General features: G+C 36.7%; 1 protein-coding gene across 3 annotated transcripts in view; it reads right to left on the bottom strand.

Annotated features, from left to right (window-relative positions):
* GAS2 (growth arrest specific 2) overlaps nucleotides 1-19470 on the bottom strand; it is a 74195-nt gene that overhangs the window by 15739 nt on the left and 38986 nt on the right. For 2 of the 3 annotated variants that reach the window (XM_059474360.1, XM_059474361.1), the window contains exons 5-7: nucleotides 17857-17920; nucleotides 12443-12587; nucleotides 9114-9221 (exon numbers count right to left, since the gene is read on the bottom strand). In XM_059474360.1, the coding sequence (XP_059330343.1) occupies nucleotides 9114-9221; nucleotides 12443-12587; nucleotides 17857-17920 (317 nt within the window). Of the gene's footprint in view, nucleotides 1-1965; nucleotides 2238-9113; nucleotides 9222-12442; nucleotides 12588-17856; nucleotides 17921-19470 lie in introns of those variants that run through there. The other variant, XM_059474362.1, reaches the window with a different exon arrangement.

A 19470-nucleotide genomic window follows, 5' to 3' on the forward strand; every position in this document is an offset into this window, starting at 1 on the left:
CCAGAGATCTTTCCCTTAGACAAGCTTTGCTAATGCTAAGCACCAGTGCTGAGAAATTCTTTCCATGTTACTTTCCTCTCAAAGTGTCTCCTAAGCAGTTATTATGAATTTTGAACAGTTAAAGAAACATGAATGTGAAGATCACAGAGTAAAATGTAATTATGTCTATTTTCATATCAATATAATCTTTCTTCATCAAGATACTTAGTTTTTGGATTGGACTCTTTACTTCAGTATTAACAAAAAGGGAATATTACATAAAAATTCCTGAAGTATTAAATGTCAATATATTCATATTCACTAGAATCTGCAAAAAATTACTTGATGGCTTGAAGTCAAATACAGCCAGAGTCTTGGCTTCAAGAACTCCTCACTGCTGACCCTTTTAGATATACATTTATACACAGTGCCAGACCTGAATCAAACACCTGATCTCCATATTTCCTACAGCAAAGATTTCATGACACCATGGTACACAGCATAAAGCTTTGAGCTGTAAGGCATCTCCTCTGGCTCAAACCTCAGGCCAGTTTTGGGACTAAATGGAAAGAACAGAGGAGAGCAGACAGAGATAGAGAAGCACCATCAGCAGCCTGGTCAGTGTGTCACAGACACATTGCTGTTCTGAAACAAGGGATGGGGATGCCTTGCACATTTAACAAAAAGCCTCTGCCCCACTATTCCATATATACTGGGATACTCCAAAAGCACTGTTTGCTTACTTGTCCTCAACACATTTTTGTACTGATGGAATTTCCTGAAGCACTGAGAAGCAGCTTTACTTCTCAGAGATTTGATTTTTTTTTGGTGCTGTTTGCAAGGGACTCAGGGCTAGGTCAAGACTGAATACTAAAATGATAATAGCTGATAAAAAAACCTGAACAAACCCCCATCCCCTTTGCTATTACTTTTCCCAAGTTGGAAATGTGTTCTAAAAATTAGTGTAAAATTACTGTAACCCTTAGTAAGTTAGCTACATTATGCCTGAATCTGCGACAAAATTATACACAATTATCAATACAGGCAGACCAGGTTGTCATGGCCTCCTTCAAAATCTGATTTACGTCCAGAATTGCTACAAATTGTTAAGTAGGAGTTTCTATAGTATCTTTTGCAAACACTATATTAAATTTAAAAACAAAACAGAAAAAAAAATCCCACCACTCTAGCAAAGACTAAAGAGAAGGAGAGAGATAAGAACAATGTACACTTTCAGCATGAAATCGCCATGATATCATTCTTTGGCTTGCCAATACTTGGAGAAACTGGGGTGGAGAGGAGAGAATGAAACAGAAACACAGTTCTTTGTACCCTTATGAAATGCTAAATTTTCCTTCTCCTTCTTGCCTGTCAGTAAATCATGAGGAAGTTGTTACATAAAAGAAATTTGCATGAGCACTACTGAAATATCTGAAAAACTGAGTTTTTTGCAGCCTACCATTTTACTTGATTTACATGAGCTGGGTTTGAAAGTTCTACATTGAGTTCTGAATACTACTATAGTTCTACACCTTAGATGCAGGAGAAATACATTTAAAAAGAAAAATTAAAAATATCTAAAATACACTTAAAATACATACATTTTGACTGAGAAACATTTTAGGTTAGGAATTTTTAAACCTTATCATATAAAGAATTCAATTTATTGTTCAAAACAATATTTAAGTATTCTCTTCAACTACAGTGTCTGAAAACAAGTGAGCTATATTAGTTTAACTGAGTTTATAATAGGCTAGCTAATGGTAACAGGTTTCTCAGGTCTGATATGGGAAGCAAAACCTGAGCTATAAAAGCAATAACTGCTTCAACAATTTTTTATGTGTTCCTTTGATGGAAAGCAGGAGGTATGTTGGATCCTAAAGCAATACCAGTTTAGTCGAGCTCAAACATCTTCTAGGGAAAGCAACATGCTGAATGTTATCAAAAGGTTAAATAAATATCTGTGCCAGTTAAAAAGAAATAAATTCTAATAGAAAGTCATTTTGTGACTTAGCTGGGCTACCTTTAAGTGGCCTGTTGATATGCTCCATGTAAAATCACACCAGCAGAACAGGCCAGGAAGCCATCAGTTGGTTGCCAAGCCCAAAGGCCCTGGCTACACCTGTCTTTGGATCTCCCTGCCACACCAGAACCTCCTGCACAGCCCAGATCCATCGTTATTCTCTTGGAAAGAGCCAAAATTGTGTCTGGACTCCAGATCGAAATTCAGCGTGGAGAGATCAAATATTCCTTGATATCTTCATTCAAAAGGAAAAATAAAAATTAAAAATTCAGGAAAAGGAAGGATTTAAGATGGGGGGTTGCAGGGGCAGAACAAAGATGAGGTAGAAATCAGTTCCTGTACAGGTAGTCTAACATATGAAAAACTTTGACACAGAAGCAGGAACCCATTTCCCTCATATTTAAAAAATCTTTGAGATTATTAAAACTTACTTAAAATGAGACAGAAAGTTATCATGGTTATGCATTTGCCATAGAGATGTTATAAACATCTCCCCACATAAATAAATAATTACTCTCAAATACACTAAAGTTCATGTTAAACTAACATGGTGTTATGTTAAAGGCTGAGAAAAGCAAGACTGTCAAAGGCAGTAACCACAGCAGAGGAAGCAGCAATTTTCCTTCTGCTGTGACATAAAAACTCCTTATGTGACAAGACAGGGCAAGGGGTAATGGTTTTAAACTGATGGGAGAGTTGATTTAGATTAGATATAAGGAAGAAGTGTTTTACAACAAGGGTGGTGAGGTCATGGCACAGGTTTCCCAGAGAGATTGTGGATGTACCGTCACATTCATATTTTCTGAAAATTTTTCTCCTGGGAAGCTGAGAAGCCTCAAAGAAAAAGGAAAACAATAATTATCTCATTTGCTTCTCCTGTGTTTTGCTCATGTGGAATGTGTTTGGAGATTGTTTACCCACAGGTGATTGTTTCATTGGATTCTGCTGTGAGTTGTTTTCACTCTTTGGCCAATATGGGCCAAGCTTTGTCAGGACCCTGGAAAGAGTCACAAGCTTTCATTATTATCTTTTTAGCCTTCTGTAAGTATCCTTTCTGTACTCTTTAGTATAGTTTAGTATAGTATTCTTTAATATAATATAGTATATTATTATTATTTTTTTTAAATTATAAAATAATAAATTAGCCTTCTGAGGACATGGAGTCAGATTCATCACTCCTGCCTTCATCTGAGGGCAACCCAAATACAATAATGTCCCATCCCTGGAAACATCCAAGGCCAGGCTGGATGGGTGAGCAACCTGGTCTAGTTGAAGATAACCCTGTTGGACTGGATGACCTCTAAGGGTCCCTTCCAAACCAAACCATTCTATGATTCCATGGATGATAAAACCTTAATGCAAATATAAAAATTACTTAACATCATTTCAGTATTATTTACAAAAGCTAAGGAAATCAGATTAATTTTAGGGTGATACTTCTAGACACAAAGCTTCAGAATACTCTGTCCTAGCCTCCTCCTGAGAAGAATTCTCTTTCTACTAATTTTAGGTAATGTAATATTGTTATAACTTCAGTTCTAAAAGCCTAAATTATAAATACTATGGCAGAAAATGACCACAGGTGTATGAGTAATTTCAAGAACTAGAATGTTACTCTTCTTGAAGATGCATCACACCCTAAAAAAGCACAATATGATTTGCTGAAAATGTTTCTTATCTCCAAATGGAGTTTTCACTGTGCAATAACGCATAGAGGGAGACACTTGGAATTAAAGAAGACACAGTATTTGATCATCCACAGAAGGAGATCACTGAGGCAAACCAATCTAAACTGGTGAGGAAAACTGCAGAGCTATTGCACAGCCTGTCAGTTCCACTGAATCTGAATATTGCATCAAAGATATATTCTATGAAAAAATTCCACCAAGTCTAACAAGAACTTCATTGGGGGAAAGTAAAAAGGAGGAATTTCAACAGTCTACCATTAAATTAGGACCTAATAATTTGATTTACAAAGAGTTTTTTGTAAAGAAGTTTCTGATGAACCCTTTCAAAGTTCTAGACACTAAATTAACACGAATGGCTGCAAAAATGCACCATGTCAGTGGAAAAAGGTAGAAAATTAAATCAAGAGGAGCAAAAAAACCAAGAAGTATTTAATTTCTCATATTTTATGGGTTTGGATAACTCTCAGTGAGAATCAGTCAACTATTTAACTAAAGATGTCAGTTCTCCAAGGGACCAGATAGTGGAGCTGTAGCTGCTTTTTATTGAGTGCAAAACCAGCACCATCAGGTACAAAGTGAAAAGTCCATGGGCTTCTGGCTCCATGGAGGCATCCAGGCCTAAACAAGAAAAGCTGCAGGCAGGAAGGGGAAAAAATAAAGAATAAAGGGAGAGGCAGGAGAGAAAGGGTAACTAAAAGAACAAGCAAGCTGCAACTTAAGCAGGGGCAGGGCAGAGGTCTGCCTAATCTCAATAGATTAATGATAGACTACAGAACAAAATGGATTTCCTGACAGTTCTACAGGCAGCACTCAATGGCAGCCACCCCACTGACACTCCAGGATCACTGTTTGTTCAAGAGCTTCTGAGTCTTGTGGAGTGAATTTTACTGGCCCTTTAAGGACTTTTTTTTCCTTTTTGTTAACAATAAATGAAACGTGAGAAGGCTGAGAAGAATTCCACCTTCAGTAGCACAAGTGAGACTGAAATGTCATCTTTTCTGTGACTGTAAAGCTGTTGGAGAGGAATTGGCACAGAGTGAAGAAGTGTCCAGCTGAAAGGCCCCCAAAACCACCTTGTATCTGGGCATGCACTGGGGCTGCACTTCAGACATGCCTTTCCCCAGCTCTCTTGCAGTCTCCAGTTGGGAATTACTGCAGCTGGCTACAAACACAAAGACTGAGATGAGAAGCCCAGAGACCAATGATTGTTGCTGTCCTGAGGCGCAAGAGGTGTTTCCAGAATTCACTCACAAGACCCCAGGCATCCCACTGTATCTCCTTTGGAGTTAGGGTAATTAAAACTCCTGATGTGCCCATGATTGTGACATTTTAAACACCCTGGAAAGTTATTTCTTATGGATAAAGCTCAGGAAAGGATTTTCACTACTAAAAACATAAACTCTTTCACAGGTTGGAAATGAATAGGCCTGGGAAAGGCAGAACAACTGTGAAAATCTTTGGAATAAGGAAGACAAAAAAGCTAGGAGAATTATGCTGAAGGAAAAACAAAAGACAGAAACACAAAAGCTATGAGTACAACTGATGCATTTGAACTGGAAAGGCAGAGCAAAGCATCTGAGTCTTGAGATCTGTATAATCAATCTGCTTTCTATTTCTTCTTCTTTCCAGTTCCTCTATGGTATATGATACATCATCCCTACCTGGATGGTTTTGAGTAAAATGCACTTCTATATTTATACAAAAATACATTTTTCTCACCAGGAAGAGGCAATAGTGCATACTAGACTGACTGATACATATATATATATATATATATATATATATACACATATATATATATACACATATATATATACACAAAAACATATATATTATACATATATTAGTGAATCTGAAAATAAAGTTTCTACATAGATGCTGTAGCAGGTAAATAACACCTCCCCTTTCCTGGGATTTAGAAGAAGAAAGTATTAAATAAACATTTTATTATTACTACAGCAAAACAATGTTACATGATATTAATTATTAAGGATACAAGGTCAAATATTTAAGAGCAATCACATTCTTATCAACTGGTCTGCAAGATAAAGAACATCTAAATGTCACAGGAAAAATCAGAAGCTTTAAAACCAGGAGCCATTACATCATCTAGTGGGACTCCAGCTGCACTAGAGACAATTTCCCAACAATCTGAATGTCACAGAGGTATGGACCAAAATACAGATCTTTCTGAGAGGAGCTGGTCAGCTTGTGGGAATTTTCATACTAATGCATATCCAATGCAGCATGAGAGCACTGAAACCAGATTTCTTGTCACTGAACCTGTATAAGAAGTCCCTTTTGTAAAGGTGTGACTGACATTTCTGACTACAAAAATCTCTACTTTGCTGCCTTCTGCAAGAAGCAAGCACTTCAAGTCTGTGACTCTCTTTCCCAATTTATAAACCAAATATTTGTAGAAGTTTTCATGACTTGTTATTCCTTATTTTTAAAAACAGGTTTATTCATTCAGTTCCATTCTGAAAGATTAAGGCAGAATGGTAGGATGGTAGGAGAGTGGAAAAGCAAATGATTAATTGTATTTTGCACACATACAGAGATCCTGCTAACTCTAAACCAATGGTTCAATTTTAAATTGAAAATTAAAAATTTTCAATTTAACATTGAAACTGGTTGCATTTTAAGCTGGTAATTTATTTCAACTTATTAAATATAATCCATTAATTTAAAACATATCTTTCATATTTTGTGTGGAAGTGGAACTTAGAATTGTTCCTACTTGGAAGGAAGGAAAAAGAATCTACAAGCAGGTAAATTTTTATTGAAAATAAATTTTTAACATCTAAGCCATCACAGCATTATTTTAATCGCATTCAGTTTATGCATTATGGAAATACTTCATGCATAAAAAAACTGCAATGTTATCAGGAGATTTAAGTATCTTCATGTTTTTATGAAGTTTTGTAATTTCCCTTAATTAATGGATTTAAAACTTCTATTAGGAATTTAAATATTTTCCCATGTTAAAAGAAAAAAAATACTCTAATTTTAATGGGACCATTTTTTGCTACATATTCCAAAGGATTTCCTTTCCTCAGAATTACTTTAAATTGACACATGTACATTGTTTCTGTGAGTTTTTTGCATGAAATCTATGCTCTGCCACGTTTATTTTGCTTTGCTTGTTCACTTATGTGATATATAGATATGAATTAATAAAAAGAACAACTTGGGATACTTTCTCTTCTGGTTGGAATGCTGGTTTTGTTTTTTTTCGTAACAGGACTTGCAGAATTAGAAAAAAAAATTACAGATGTTATTAAATAATTTCTGAAAAATTAATCTTGGCCATCAATTAATACGAGTTAACCCCTATCACATGGCATTACTGAAATGACAGAGGTTTTAAATTCTATAGAGGTTACTGGATAAAGCTAATAGGCTAATGCAGCAGTGGATGTACTAAGCCATCTTAAAACAATGAAAGTGTTGACCTCAATCCAACTAGAGCCCATTGGGCTGGAAACAAATGGCATTTATTTGGTTTATTTATTTGTGTCATGCTGTGTAAAGAACATACAGCCCAGGAGGAGCTACCTCATGGCATCAAATAGGGAGGATGCCAAATACCATCAAAATTAAAAATCAGCTCCCCACCCTCAATGTGCTTTTTCACAACTGCCCAAAGGATTCCAAAGAAAGGCTAACACATCTAGTTATGTGCTCAAGAACATGTAGAGTGAAGAGCAAAAACTTACTGTGATCCAGTGAAGTGTTCCAAAATGAACCAAACCAACCAGAACCAAAAGACAACTGCCTTTTAAAACCTAGGAAAATGAACTTGTTCCCACTGAAATGCATGGCAAGTTTCCATTGATGTAAGTTTTGTAGGAATGATCTTTAACACTGCTGTTTAATACCTAATCTATATTACTGTTATTTTTTTGCACAATTCAACTTGGAATGCAGCAGTGTGATATGAAAAGGGATTTTTGTTTGCAAACTTGGAATGAAATCTGGCTTGGACTAGATTGCATAATAAAGAAGCCAGCAAAAGGGAATTTGACACTCACCATTCTGGCAGAACTCAAGTTTCTCAAAACAAAAATATTAAAAATACTTTGATAATGTTTTTAAAATGAAAACCAAAAGGAAGAAAATGTAAATGTTAAACTATGCCAGATACTTAGGTCTTTGGTTAACAATCATTACCTTCTTCAATGTGGTATGAAAATAGTAATAAAGCTATTACCTAAATATACTGCAGAATTAAAAAAAGTCTCTTACTGGCTAAAAACCAGAAAAGCTATTAATCCTTTATACTGGCATGTTGAATCTCAAACTATCTGAGATTTAATAAATCCATTATTTCTTCTTCTTTATGACCTATTACTGAATTAATCAGGAGTTCTCAGTACTTATTCAGCACAATACTTTACATGTTCCCAACTTCACACTCCTGAGAAAACCCAAACCCTTATCTGGCTTCACTGACTTCATTGTAAGCTATGTTAAGCAGAAGTTTCTGCCTGAATAATAGCTCTGGTATTTTGTTGAACCAGGAACTTGACTTCTGCAGATAAGAAGGGATCCCTCTGACTTCTTCTGTTTACAAGTGCTCAGTTTTATCAGGTCACAGTTATGTGCCTTTAGCACAACAGGGATAACAGTTATTGGAGAGCAAGACCTATCATTTTGTCATGACTCAAGAATAGTGCATGTGGAGAGGAAGATGGGAAGAAGTGTAGTAGGAATCAGATTAACATACAACTACAGAATAACAAGATTAGCATATTTTCAATTATTATTACCATAGACATATATAGAGAAGATTAAGTGGATCAGAAGAATTAATCTTTGAAAGTATAGATGTGCTAAATTCAGCCATATAATAATGCTGGCAAATATTGATACTGATTAACTTTGTGCTGTGAAAGTTAATAATCTGCATACAAAGTCTAAAATACAGCTCTGGGTTTGGAAATACCTGTTAATCAAATGACATCTATGGATTTTAATGGTTTGCTCGTGCTGCTTCAGCAATGTATCTTAGTCAGGCAATTCAATGATCATGAAGCCTTTGATCTGTTTCCTGGACTGTTAAACAGTATCAGTCAAAACAGACTGGGAGAAAGGCTGTTTTAAGGCAGTGGATATTCTTTCAAGCCAAACTGAGAAGTCACCAGGTCTATTTCTGAAGACTTTTCATTTGGCTGCAACTGATTAAAGAGAGAGCAAATTCAATGACCTAAAGTCAGAAGGATATTTATCACATTAATAATCCCTTGGGCCAGTTAACACCCTGTAGGTTATTTATTCTACAACAGTGTCATAAAAATGAGCCAGTGCTGGTTAACCAGAAAATATTTTTTCCTGTTAATCAGTGATGTAATTTTCAAAGTGGAAGGTAGCAGTAAAGTCAAAGCAAATTAAAAATAAAGAAGTGAAAATAAAATCTTTACCCTTATAAAAAGGATCTTCTCTCCAACTCTGTATCTTCCCTGTGAAAGACGCTCCACACAGAACTTAGTAGGGCATTTACAAGGTGGATCTTCAGAAATGTGTTTCACCTATAAAACAAGAAGTCATTAATAGGAACTGTTTAAAATAGCCTGGATAGCAAAATATTCAATAAGACACTTGTCATAATATATCATTTTATGTAGTCTTAATTGATGATATTTTTCTTGGTTTTGCTTAACATTTCTGTAACCCCAGAAAGCACCCTGTGGTGTTTCCAATAGCAATGATTTAGTAGCTGAGCTAAAAAAGTTACACAGGCCAGCATCAAATTTGCACTCTTTATCTGAAGTCAAGCAGTTTGTTTCATGGAGTTTAGCACAAACTTTTGTAAGTGTATTCTCAGTATTTTTTGACGAATCAGCTCAAAGTGCTAATACAGCTAACAGGCAAAATGAAGATGTCATAAGATGCATCCTGCCTCCTAAATATATAAAAAACTGAGAAATCTTCCTTACCATTAAGAGGCTCTGCCTCTTTAAAATTGTGCTCAAACACCTTAGGGAAAAAGCATACAGAAAACCCCGTGACATGATTAAAAATTAATGCCAAGACACTCCCCAGTAGTTCCAAGTGCCATTTGATGATCTCCTTGTTAGGGCTGGTTCAATCAAAGTTAATTTAAAGGGCCCTCAAGAACACATTGCCAAACTTAACTCCATAACCCCAAAAAATAAGGGCTGAGAAAAACAGATGAAAACCTCCTTCCTGCATGTTATTAGCTGCATCAGCTTGACTTTGGCCTCCTTGCTCTGGCACGTGCTACCAAAGACAGTGACATTCAGTAAAAGCACATTTTGTACCCTTCAATGATGGCAAAGCAGCAAAGGCATCAATACCAAAAGAGCAGGTCTGGCTGTGGAACTCTTCCTTGACATTCAAATTGCATTTGTGCATAGGAACAGCAGGAATTAGTGCTGCATTTCCATATTCTGTGACAAAATACACACCTAGAATGTCAGCATGAAACAATGCAAAATGCCAGAGGAACTTGTAGATGTCTGTCCATTTCAAACAATATTCCAAAGACATTTTCATATCCAGTTTGTAAACCAAGGCCTGTAAAATGGTCTGTGGCCCAGGAAAGGATATTTTCAGAATAGCTAACAAATTAAAGGCTTAAATTGTTTAATGAAAAGAAAAAAATGCTTGGCCAAAGCTGTAGCACTCTAATGAGTGTTTTGTTTATCATGAATAGATAAGGCTTCTGAAGTACAAATGTTTTTCAGATTTGTTTTAAGAATTAAATTATAATATGTTAAATAAGCCAAAAAGAACTTAAAAGGCAACCAATTATTGTTTCTATACTTTTGAAACTAACCCTGTTGAGTGATTTAAATACTTTCCAATTATTTTTTAAATGGTTCAATGCCTTTATCTGAATAATTTTATTACCCTGTGGAGGCTAAGCGTAAGTACTTTATATAAGTATTCTTAAGACTTATTTATCTTTAATCAGGGCATAATATTTTTATGAAGAAAAATAACTAAAATAACACTTAACAGTGGAATTCTACATGTATTTTACACACAAGAAGTATTTCTCAAGTATCAGATGAGTTGTCCTCAGTTTGAATGAATCAAGTTTTGAATTTTAAGATCAGTTACTCAAATTATTTTTTTCAACATGGATGAGACTTAGCCTCCATTTCTGGAGAATTAGAAACTATTAGAAACTATTTACATAGTTAATGTACAATAGGAATAATTTACATGAAATCAGTGGCTGATGACTTAAATCCAAGTGCAGCTTGCTGGGGATGAAAAAGGTGTATTCCTGTATTTCTAGGAAGGTGGAACCAAGACTGGAATCATGCTTAGGGAGCTTTTTGGCCATGGCCCTCTGAATGCTGTTCAATAATGAGGGATTCCTGACACAATAAATATCCTTTGGCATTACCACCCTAACACCTGAAAATGGGCAGCAGGAATTTAATGCTTCATCCACCAGAGCTCATATAAGGAATAAAAAACCCAGAGTCACTGGGCCCAAACAAGATCAAGGTTGTTTTGTACAATATAAGACCAAAACAGACCCATCTTCTGCCTGTGGAGAGTGAAAGCCACAAACCTACTCTGGTGTAAAACAGAGGATAATAAGATCTTCACTGCTGATCCTGCTGTTGCAGGTTCCATTGCCTTACTGTCCCAAAGGACACAGAAGTATTGAGTGGAATTTGGAAATCAAATAAGGAAGCAGAGGGAGGAATTATATTCTATTTTATTTTAAGTCTGGACTATATGAGAAACTGCTGCTATTTTATGGTGTGAGTGTCTGGGGCAGTGCAGGTCAGGACTCTAGCTGGATGAATTCCATTCTGTTTCTATCCATACTGCTTTCTAAATTAAAGGAGGTGGTTAGAGAAAACCTACATTCTCTCTGTTCAATTTCTACATGATATGCAGTCACCAGCCTCCTTCTACACATAACTGTTCTTTCTCAATTCTGCTGAAACACAAGTGCTTTTGCAAAGTTAAGGAAGAAATACAAACCAGAGAATTTTAAATGTAATTATAGTCATCAAATTTTAAAAAAAGTGTTTCAATAAAATGAAGGAACATTATATTCCATCTGCTCTTTGTAACAGGAAAGTGGCACATGGATTTTTCAAGAAGTGCTTTGTAACTCCCAGGTGGCACATCTACCTTGCAATGTAGTAGTTACTATGGTAACTGCTTCTTTTTACAGGCTAGGTTTTACTTTTCCAGTTTAACCTCTTCATGGGCTCAAAATGTGTCCTTTTCATCTGATTCCAGCTATTTCAAATGAACCCCTTGGGTTTGCACCAGAAACATGAACACACAATATGCTGCGACAATTTAATGAAATTCAAAGCAAGATTCTAACAATGAGGAAAACAATGCTTGTGTTTTACTATGTGAGAATCATGCAGAACAGCATAAAAATTAGGCTGAAATATCTCAGAAGTGTTTGTTAACATTCAGTACAAGTCAGTATGAGCCAAATCTTGTCCTGACTCAGTCCTTGCTCAGACAAAGCACCAAGTGGGAGTTGGTGAATAAGGAGTAAAGCAGTAATAAGAAGGGAATGTGGCCCTAAGCACAAAGCTAAGCTAAGCTGCAGGGCTCCTGCACAGTGTGACTTTTTCTTCTAAGCTTCAGACATAAATAATTGTGGTCAAAAAGCAAATAACTCTGTAAGTCTACAAATGTTTAAAATAGAGTGAGATGATAAGCTCAGGCTTGTGTTTTGCAAGTGAGCGCACATCAGAACCAATAAGGCAGGAAGAAGATTCCCCCCACAACTTACAGCATCATCCAACAGCTTCCCTGTGCTCTTTTTCCCAGGAGACTTTGTGGGTGATGGTGAAGGAGATGGAAGGGGAGCTGAAAGTGTTTCCTCTTGTTCAATCTCTTTTTCCAATTTTATTAATCCAGGAGGTTCCACCCCACACCTTTTGGAAAGATGCAAATAATAAATTACTAGTCCATATAAAGTATTACATATTTTAAAACAAAACAGTGGAAAGAATTTCTACTTTGTATACAATAACTAGTAGACATGTTTGAAATACACCAACCCATACTGCCATAATTTCAAATTAACAGAAAAAAAATTTAGATGCAGTCTCTCAGTTAATCAAATTTACAGGAAATAAAGGTACTTTTTCAGCTTCTTTCTCTGTCTGATATATGTTGGTGAATAATTTATGAACAAAACAAGACCTCAAAAATTGCAATACCATGCAATGTATGGTCAAGTTCAGTACATTTGCACTTTTTTTCTATCTTATTTTTTTCTTTCCAAACAGCATCTTTTCAAATTACTTAACAACTTACATTTTGTGTTAGTATTTTCTGAAGAACCACAAATGCAAAGGGATTAAGGGCTTTCCTGGTTTCAGCTATTGCACTGAATTTACAGATAAGTAAACTGAGACATGGCCACTACTCTTCAGAAGTGGTGAGTGTTTCTACTAATTGATTTTTGACAGACAGCCTTCAGATCTCTGGTTGCAGTGGCAACACACTTGTAGCTCCAGCTAGAACAAAATACAAACCAGAGCACTTGAAGAGCGAGGTTCCTTTTGAAAGATCTTCTGAAAGCTTCATGGCAAGTGACTGAGTCAGTATCTCACAGCAAGCAGCAGAGCTTGGACAGAAGTCAAAAGTCTAAAAATGCATCCCATTTTTCTAATTACCAATAATCCCCTTCTGGTTTTGGGGGTTTTTTAATCTGCCAACACTGAACAAACCCCAGAAAAACACCCAGAGTGTCACTGTCGTATTTTCTGAAAAATCCCTTTGCCAGGATTTCTTCTCCTGGGACGCTGAGAAGCCTCAGAGAAAAATGAAAACAATAATTTTCTGATTCGCTTCTCCCTGTTTTGCTGCTTTGGAAGGTGGTTGGAGATTGTTTATCCAACAGGTGAATGTTTGATTGGTTTCATGTGAATTGTTTTTACTTAATGACCAACCACAGTCGTGGTGCGTTGAGACTCTGATGAGTCAGTCATGAGTTTTAATTAGTATCTCATTAAGCTTTCTGTATCCTTTCTCTATTCTTTGGTAGAGTTTTAGTACAGCATTCTTTAATGTAAGTACATAAAATAATAAATTAACCTTCTAAAAACATAGAGTCAAATTCTCAATTCCTCCTTCATCCTGGAGACCCAGCAAATACCACACCAGAGTTCCTTTTTCAGAGAATGACTTCAGCTTGGAAAAGTTATCACACCAGGTGGACTTCTCATAGCAAACTACTTGTACAAATGAAATTCTGTTTTTATCTGCAGCAGAAAAGTCCACAGTCCAAATGCGGAACTACACTGACTAATCTAGATAAAGACCTGGACACTAAAATATTGAGCATTAACAAATACATACCATGAAAATTAAAGCTAAATGCCATAATGATCTTAGAAGTGTACAGAGAAAAGATATAAGCACACATACTAGCTTTTGCATTTTTCTGATAGTTTAATTTAGTCATACTAATGCCTAGTAAATTAATAGAAAGCAAAGCAAGAACCAAATCTGTGCTTGTATTGGTTTCTGACTGGTGCAGTGTGTGTAATGAAAAGTCAGCCAACATTGAGGCAAGCACTTATATACAATCTATTTACTTCCTGTCTGTCTGCAGATGCTGACAGGCTGTAAATCATGGAATTCCCACTGGGCTCTAAGCCTACTTCTGCACACAGCCTTACTCATCAAATAAAACTCTTCCACTGTAAGAAATGTTCCCTCTTTGCTTCTACTACTTTTCATAGTTTCTAGATTTTGTCTTAGTGACAGATTTTTAAAGTTTCCTGTACTTCCAATATTCTGAATTCCTCTGATGAACAGTTGAAAAATAAAATCAATGATCAAACAAACACACACACACTTTTTCCCCCCACATGCTGTATGAACCTGAAGCAAAGTTGCTGGAAAGCTGAAATTGTAAAAAGCCACATCTTTTCTGAGAGGGGTAGAGGTGCAAATGCCAGGAAGGTATGCTGAGCATTTCCTTTTCTGCTCCTTTCTGGCCTGGCTTCTCACAACTCCACATGAAGCAGCAGTGCACTGTAACATGATCTCTGTTAGGCTTCTTAGAGCACCACTTCCCATTTTTATCAAGGAAAAATTGTATACAATAGCAGAAAGACCTTGAAATTGCTCAACAGTAATTCCAAAAGACCTGTGAGGGTTGTTTAACCCTGCAGAGTTTAACAGTAACCAAAGAACTTCATCCTTTGTGCAGAAAAAATAATTTAGCTCTTTTCCAGTGTATGACCTCTGCCTTTCAAATACTTAGGAGAATGTTGGACCTGTGCAACCCACTGCAATAGTCTGTGGATTTTCAGAGGTCAAATCCACCCTGTAGGACACTTCCCTCCCTCATAAATCTCACTATATCCACATAACATCTGCCAGCGACACAAGACCTCATTTTATCTATTGAAGCTTTGCAGACGATCTCGGAACTTTGTTTTCATAACAAGCTGAAATTCAGGATAATTTATCAGGCAACTGTATCTTTATTAATATCTTTGAACTGCCACTCTTTGAGCCAAGTGGTCACACCAGTTTCCCACTCACTGTGCAGTCCATCCATCAAGACCATCTGTCCCTGATCTGTCTAAGGGGACACTATGGGATAACGTGGCATTGCTAAAGCAAAGGTAAATTATCACCTGGCTCCCCTCCTCCAGAGACTATCTTTTGAATACAAGTTCAAGCTCAGCAGAACAGAGCTCAATGTAACTCCTCCTCACGCAATCCTCATTCTTCCCCACTTGTGCCTCAATCACAAGTCCTTTTGCATTAAATAAAAAAGCTTAGGCTGACTTTGGGGAGTTACACACCTGAGGACTAACAGTGATCTAGCTGGGCAAAGCATGCCAAAAAAGCTGAGTCTTTGTGATGAGTAAGGCACTTTGAACACATCTCTCTGCTTCTAAAATTACTCAGTGTCTCTGACACTTTTTGTTCTTTAAAAACAGACTGAGGCACTTTTTTCAAAGATTTCCGGAGCTCCTGTTCTGGAAAGCAGATCCCTAAGACTGCCAACGGTCACAGATATATTTTATGAAAAATCTTTTTGCTAGGATTTTTCTCCTGAGAAGCTGAGAGGCCTCAGAAAAGAAATGTAAACAATAATTATCTGTTGCTGTGGAATGCAACAGGTGCATCTTTGATTAGCTTCATGTGGTTGTTTCTAATTAATGGCCAATCACAGTCCAGCCACCTCAGACTTTCTGAGCAGTCACAAGATTTTATCATGCCATTCTTTTCTATTATTTTCAAGCCTTCTGATGAAATCTTTTCTTCTATTCTTTAGTATAGTTCTAATATATCATTTTCTTTTAATATAATACATATTATAAAATAATAAATCACCCTTCTGAAACATGGAGGGAAGATTCTCATCTCTTCCCTTATCCTGGGACCCCTGTGAACACCACCACAGCCAAAAGACCCAGCTTGCTCTACAAAGCATCCATCTGACTTCTGTCTTGTTTAAAGCAGCACAGAAACCTCCCTTTAATGTGCTCTTTCCTACACTTTAAGAAGGCAATTATCAATTCTTCTTTCCCACACAGTTCTAGTTTACCACAGCTCAGGCAAAACAGGCCTCATATATTTGGTTTTAAATTGTATTAATCTGACATTCCAGTTCAGTTTCTGTGTACCTTGGAAGTGTAAAAGATTATAAATGGGGATTAGTTTGGTTTTGAAGAGATAGTAGAAGAGGGAAAAGTAGACAGACACGTTATTTGACACCTAAGCTATAAATTAAATGAAAATAAAGAAACACAAATACAGAAATGGAAACACAATATATAAAATAATAATTAATGATATATGGCAATATTCTTGCATTATAAATAAAAAATACAATACAAATATTTTAAAGGTAAAGGGATATATATGCATAATAAATGAAAGCATGGCTTATTTTTTTTCAGTACTTCTTTCCATGTCTGGAACAGAAAGCATCCAAGACATGGAAGCTTAAGACAAATATAAAGGATAAGATTCTATTTTCATTCCCTTGTAGATCTATTGAGACATCAAATCTCACTGCAAAAGGAGATTAACTCAAGCAAGTTTAGCAGAATCCAACACTGCCCATCTGAGTAAGGTGGGTACTATGAAGTAACCAGCAGGGGCAGAGAGCCCTGACAGCTCTGCCCCAGGCACAGGGGCTTTGGGTGCTGCCAGGTCTATCTCCAAGCTGGTCTTGAAAGCACAGTTTGTTTGCTCAGGTAAATTAAGATTCACTAATTTTCATTTCATTATGCACCTGCATACTTTCTTCTTTTTGGGTAGTTAAAAAAATTTGCCATTTGAACACAAGTTCTGGATATAACAAAATAACTGAAAACCTGAAATCACTATTTTTTTGATCCTTGCTGTTCCTATGCAAGCTTCCACTGACAGCAAGGGTTTTTCTGAAACTGGACCATGAGACAAATTTCTAGTTTTCCATGTGAGTTCCTTCACAAAATATGAATACACATGATGCAATTTTAATACAGCCAATACTAGTTCTTAAACTAGGAATAAACAGGTGTCTCCCTCACTTTGATTGTTACCACAAGGAATTCTTTCAAAATTTATGAAAGTATCTGAATAGCAAGGTACTGCAACTTTACACACATCAGTGAATGCAACTTCAATTTACATGCAAGCATGGGCAGCAGTGCTGCTGCTCATGGATTTTTCAGTAAATCTTATGCACTATGCTGGTTAAATCTACATCTGCAAAAAGGGGGAAAAATCACATTCTAGTTACTGTAATTTTGATTGCTTAGCAAAAGTCTTTGTTTTGATGTCAAAGATGACAATACAATGTACTGAAGGTCCAGCACAGCTAAAATCATCTTGGTCAGATTTAGATCTAGTAAAGATCACCTTATTACCAGTAAACCTCATTAAATTGCAGTTGTTTATAGAGAGATCTGACTTTATAAGGAGAAATGGCTCAAAGCTTTATAGAAAAAAAATCCCTTCCTCTCCTAATAGAAGGGTAGCCTACAAACATCTTAATTGAGGTACAGATATTTTGAAATATTTGCTAACAACTGCCCTCAAGAGTGACATCAAGACAAACATTCTGTTTGAACCTAATGAGCACAAAAGTCATCTTGAGATGTGCTGATTTAATATGTCTGTCAATAGCCCCTGCTGTCAAGAATGCAAATATTTCAACAGTCTCTGAATATTTTCACCTACCTTGCTGCAATTCTTCCAAGTTCCAGCAAACAAAGGCACACTTCTCTTGGCTGCTTGTGGAGAACTAGAAAAGCAAAATGAACATGGAAGACATTGATGAATAAAAGCTATTTTAAAGATCTTAGTGATGGAATGGAACCTAATCATCAGCATCTGTTACTCTTGACTCTGATAAACGTTTGTTTTCTTTGGCTTGCAGTAGAGTTTTATTGGAATAAAAAGGATGGGATTCATGAGTGGCTCTCAGAGTTCAGAAGCTCCATTTAATTATCTAAATCACTGAATAATTATTTGGGATAATAGGTAATCTGCAAGCAGTTCATTACTATTTAAAAATAATCAAGAGATCTGGCATATTGAAAACACTTTAATTAGTAGAAAGTCAAAAATAATAAAATTAGAGTGATACTTTTCTTTTGACAAACTAAGAGAATTCATATCCTTCAGTTCACTATTTTTCTTAGCCTATTTAATTTTAAAAAATAACAAAGTTGCATTAACAAAGACATACCTCACTATAAATTTGGTCCTGAATTTTTTTTTTCACATCTACTCTTACAGTAAATATGAAACTAGAATGCTTTAGGAATCAGTTCTTCACAGTATAAAAATCCCAAACAGACAAAAAAAGAGTTTCTTCTTTATGCATACATACATATAATGTAAGTCTGCATGCTGGATTCCACACAGAATAGTTTTTTATGACTCAGAAGTAGCTATGACACAGCATGATCTCATTTTTGTGGGAGATGGACATGTTAGGGGTTAATGTCCCAACCAGCCATTTGCAAGAGCAGCAGGTGCTGTGCTGAGGCCAGGTTTGCACTCCTGACTGGAAAGAGAGGGGGAGAGTTTCTGGGTGTGTGGGGGTGAAATATCTCAGCTGTGTAAGAGCAGTCCAGGCACAGAGGAGCTGTGCACCCACCACGACAAACCAACTTCCTTTAGCAACAAGCTGGGTTTTGAGCTAAATTAGGGAAAAGCCTCACAAGAAGCAGATTCTGCCAAGTGGAACAGTGCTTTTTATCATGGCAATGTCCTCCCTCACAGAACTGGCTCAGGTGGAAATCTCCCCTCCGTGGAAGGTACGGGGACACTCCCATGGGCCTGCAGGCGTCCATCCCTTCTGATGGGGCACAGCTGGGGCACAGCTGGCTCAGCCACGCTGGTGTGACGGGCACCTGCCCTGCTTCAGCTGTCACAAACCACCACAGTCCCCCAGAGAGTGCCCAGAATAATTCCTGGGGCTTTCCACCACAGTGCTGGACCACCCTCACCCCAGGAGTGGCACCCTGGGTGCTGTCACATGAACCTGACTCTGTTTTATCCCAATGAACCTGGTGTTCCATGGCCTTATCCACCCTCAACATCACTTTAAACAAGAGACACTGAAATTGCAACAATTAAGTCTCACTTCACTCTCTGCTCTTATCCTTTCTCTCTTTTCCCTCTACACTTTGTTAAGTGGTATCTTCATACTTTGCTGCATTTCTATAGATGATAACAGCCAAAATGGCTTCAGGCCTCCTTTCCATTGCAACCAAATTGATCTAAAATAAACCTGCCATATACATACATACATACATGTGTATATATATATATATATATCAATAT

Source organism: Ammospiza nelsoni, chromosome 6 (assembly GCF_027579445.1).
Source record: "Ammospiza nelsoni isolate bAmmNel1 chromosome 6, bAmmNel1.pri, whole genome shotgun sequence".
Lineage (NCBI taxonomy): Eukaryota > Metazoa > Chordata > Aves > Passeriformes > Passerellidae > Ammospiza > Ammospiza nelsoni.